General features: G+C 38.3%; 1 protein-coding gene across 1 annotated transcript in view; it reads left to right on the forward strand.

The window, feature by feature from the left end:
* The first annotated feature begins 1835 nt into the window (after window positions 1-1835).
* The window catches only part of LOC118478173, a 17970-nt gene continuing 17080 nt past the window's right edge, over window positions 1836-2725 (forward strand). Inside the window, exon 1 of the mRNA XM_035971197.1 lies at window positions 1836-1874. Within this exon, the coding sequence (XP_035827090.1) occupies window positions 1836-1874 (39 nt within the window). The remainder of the gene's footprint in view (window positions 1875-2725) is intronic.

Here is a 2725-nt window from a genome sequence, read left to right on the forward strand (position 1 = left end):
AGCGAATCTCTCTGATTTTTTGCATGCGTCTCTGAATTCTAAATGACCTAAAAACAAAATATCGATTTTCGTGTATAAGCGACAAATATAAAGAGGTGTTGTCTAATAATATAATAACTAGTAATTAATTGCTCTTTAAACTCAACATTGCGCACCTTTTATAGCAAGTACGGTACCATGCTAAAACCATAACAATACAGGGTGTCGTAGCAGGGGCTTTGCCAGGAGGCTGATACCGTTTGGTCAAACCTATAACCGGGGGTCAACAGAGTGCTAAATTATAAGCGCTAATAGGCATGTCACTGGGCACCTCCCCTCCCCTCCCGTTCAGGTCTACAAGCAGAGCTCCCCCCTTCCCTACCTACACATACATTTTCGAGCCACCTGAATATGAAAGTAGTATCATTGAAAGTATTATGCGTCTTTATGTTTGTTACTATCATTATTATTGTTAGTATTGTTATTATTATTATTATTATTATTAGATCTATTATTATTATTGTTTTTATTTTTAGGTAGTGTCTACGTTCTCTAACGTTAGTAGAGAACCTAAAAATAGAAAAATAGCTCGCGCGCCCTATCTAACATGGAAACGAGTCGACATTGCTCTCTTCCACAGTGCTTACAGTTTATTTTCGAAAGCTATTAAGTTTACTTTCGCGAAATCAAAATGCTCGCGAAAGTAAAGCTGTCTACAGTACTGCATCTTGCCTTTACAGCGACGTTAAACCCCTAACAAGCAACCAACACCTTCTATCATTCCATCGAGATGACACCCCCCCCCCCCTTTTCATAAGAATATGTTGTAGGCCTACACTTTTCACCCAAGGAAGGTGCACTCTGATGCCCCCCCCCCCCAAAGAAAAGCAACAACAACAAAAAAACAAAAAAAAGAAACCTTTGAATAAGTCACTGAAGATCAGGCCGTCTGTAATTAGTATTTAGAATCTATAGCATACAGTTTATATGCGATTTCGTATTCCCACCTCAACGCCAAGGTAGGCCTGTGTAGTACAACGTGAGAGACCATAAATGATACCAAATTCATAAGTGTGGAAAAACATTGCCGATTTGGTGTGTGATGTGACATCACTGTCAGGAAATCAAATCACGTGGGTCAAGGTCAAGTCAGTCATATCAACGCCAGGTCTACGATAGGCCTAGATCTAGTGAATAACCCAATTTATTGAGTGGACTGGCGGACCTATTTGATGTAGATCTGACGACACACCATAATGTAAACCAATTTGGAAAAAAAAAGGAAAGATTGAAATTTAGCCTAGCCTTATCCGGAAGTTCAAATAGGGCCCTACAGACTTAATATTGTTACTTGTTTTATTCGTTAGAGAACGTAGACAGCTTGTATACATTCTCTAACGTTAGAGAACATAGACACTTCCTTATTTTTATTATTATTATTATCATAAATGATATTATCACATCGGAAATTTTACTCATTATATATCACAAGTCAATCTATATAAACCCACTGTCGCCCACTAACAGCTGGACTTAAAACTATCAGTCTTGCCGCACATGAAGTCAGTTTAAAAAAAAAGAAAATAGATTTAAACGAACAAAAAAAACTAACACTTAACTACTGTACTTGTTTTAATTTAAAAATCTCGCGCCGACTGTTATTAACAACTAATGATTAAATAGAAAAAACCTCTTTATATTTATCGCATATGCACGAAAATCGAGATTTTAAAAGGTTTTAGGGGATTCAGAGGCACATGCAAAAAAATCAGGGCAAATCGCCTCTTAGCTTCAGTGTAATAAGGTCGACAAGTTGTCCATTTGGTGTTGTCCAGACCTGTCACTTACAGATCCTGATGGGGTCGGTGGAGAATACTAGTCAGGCTATTGGTCCCGTAATGATGAGATTGCGGGTTCTGGGGTTTCGAGCCTCAGCTCGACCCAAAGTGGTGTCCTTGAGAAAGTCACTTTTCACTAACTTCCTATTAGGCTCGGTCCTTTCGAAGATGGTCATGAAACTCGGAGGTCCCGCCTCTTAAGGCGGGGGTAGGAGGGGGGGCTACTCCCCCTAAGTCAAAATTCGGCTCAAAATGATGGAATTTGAGTTGTAGGCCTTTTTAGCTTCCTCAGCCTCTCCTACTACTATTTCATCGCATAAGAACCCCACAAAAACGTAGTTTTCCCCATACCGGGCATGTTTGTCACCACCATTTCCCCATAAAGTCAGTATTTTATTTTTCTTTATCTGTCGTTTTCTCAAAACGCAATTTTTGTCTATACTTTTTTAAATAACTCCACCCTTTTTCATCCAATCTTCATGAACTTTTCTCAAAATGAAGAGCAGATGTAATACTATAAATTTGTATTGTGCATTTTTGATATATGGAATAGATTTTTGGTGGTGGTGTCTCAAGTGTGGATTTTCACGGAATTTTTGCAAACTTGAATGCTACCTCAGGGAAAAATTCATAAACATTGTCTAAGTCGTTTAGGAAAAAAACAACAGACAGATTTTTAGATCTAATGTTTGTGAACACGCAAGCAAAAAAACAACAACAATTTTCATTTGCGATAAGTGCGATATTCATTACGTAAGACATGTCAACAAAATCCAATATGGCCGCCGTATCCATGGAAACGAAACTTTTTTCTCCAATTTGATTCCGGATTTTAAAACTCCTTACTATGCTTGTTATATGTGTGACATTTGGAAATAAGCAAGATAGCCTTCAGGTGTAGCCCCCCC

This window comes from Aplysia californica, unplaced genomic scaffold, assembly GCF_000002075.1.
Source record: "Aplysia californica isolate F4 #8 unplaced genomic scaffold, AplCal3.0 scaffold00391, whole genome shotgun sequence".
Classification (NCBI taxonomy): domain Eukaryota; kingdom Metazoa; phylum Mollusca; class Gastropoda; order Aplysiida; family Aplysiidae; genus Aplysia; species Aplysia californica.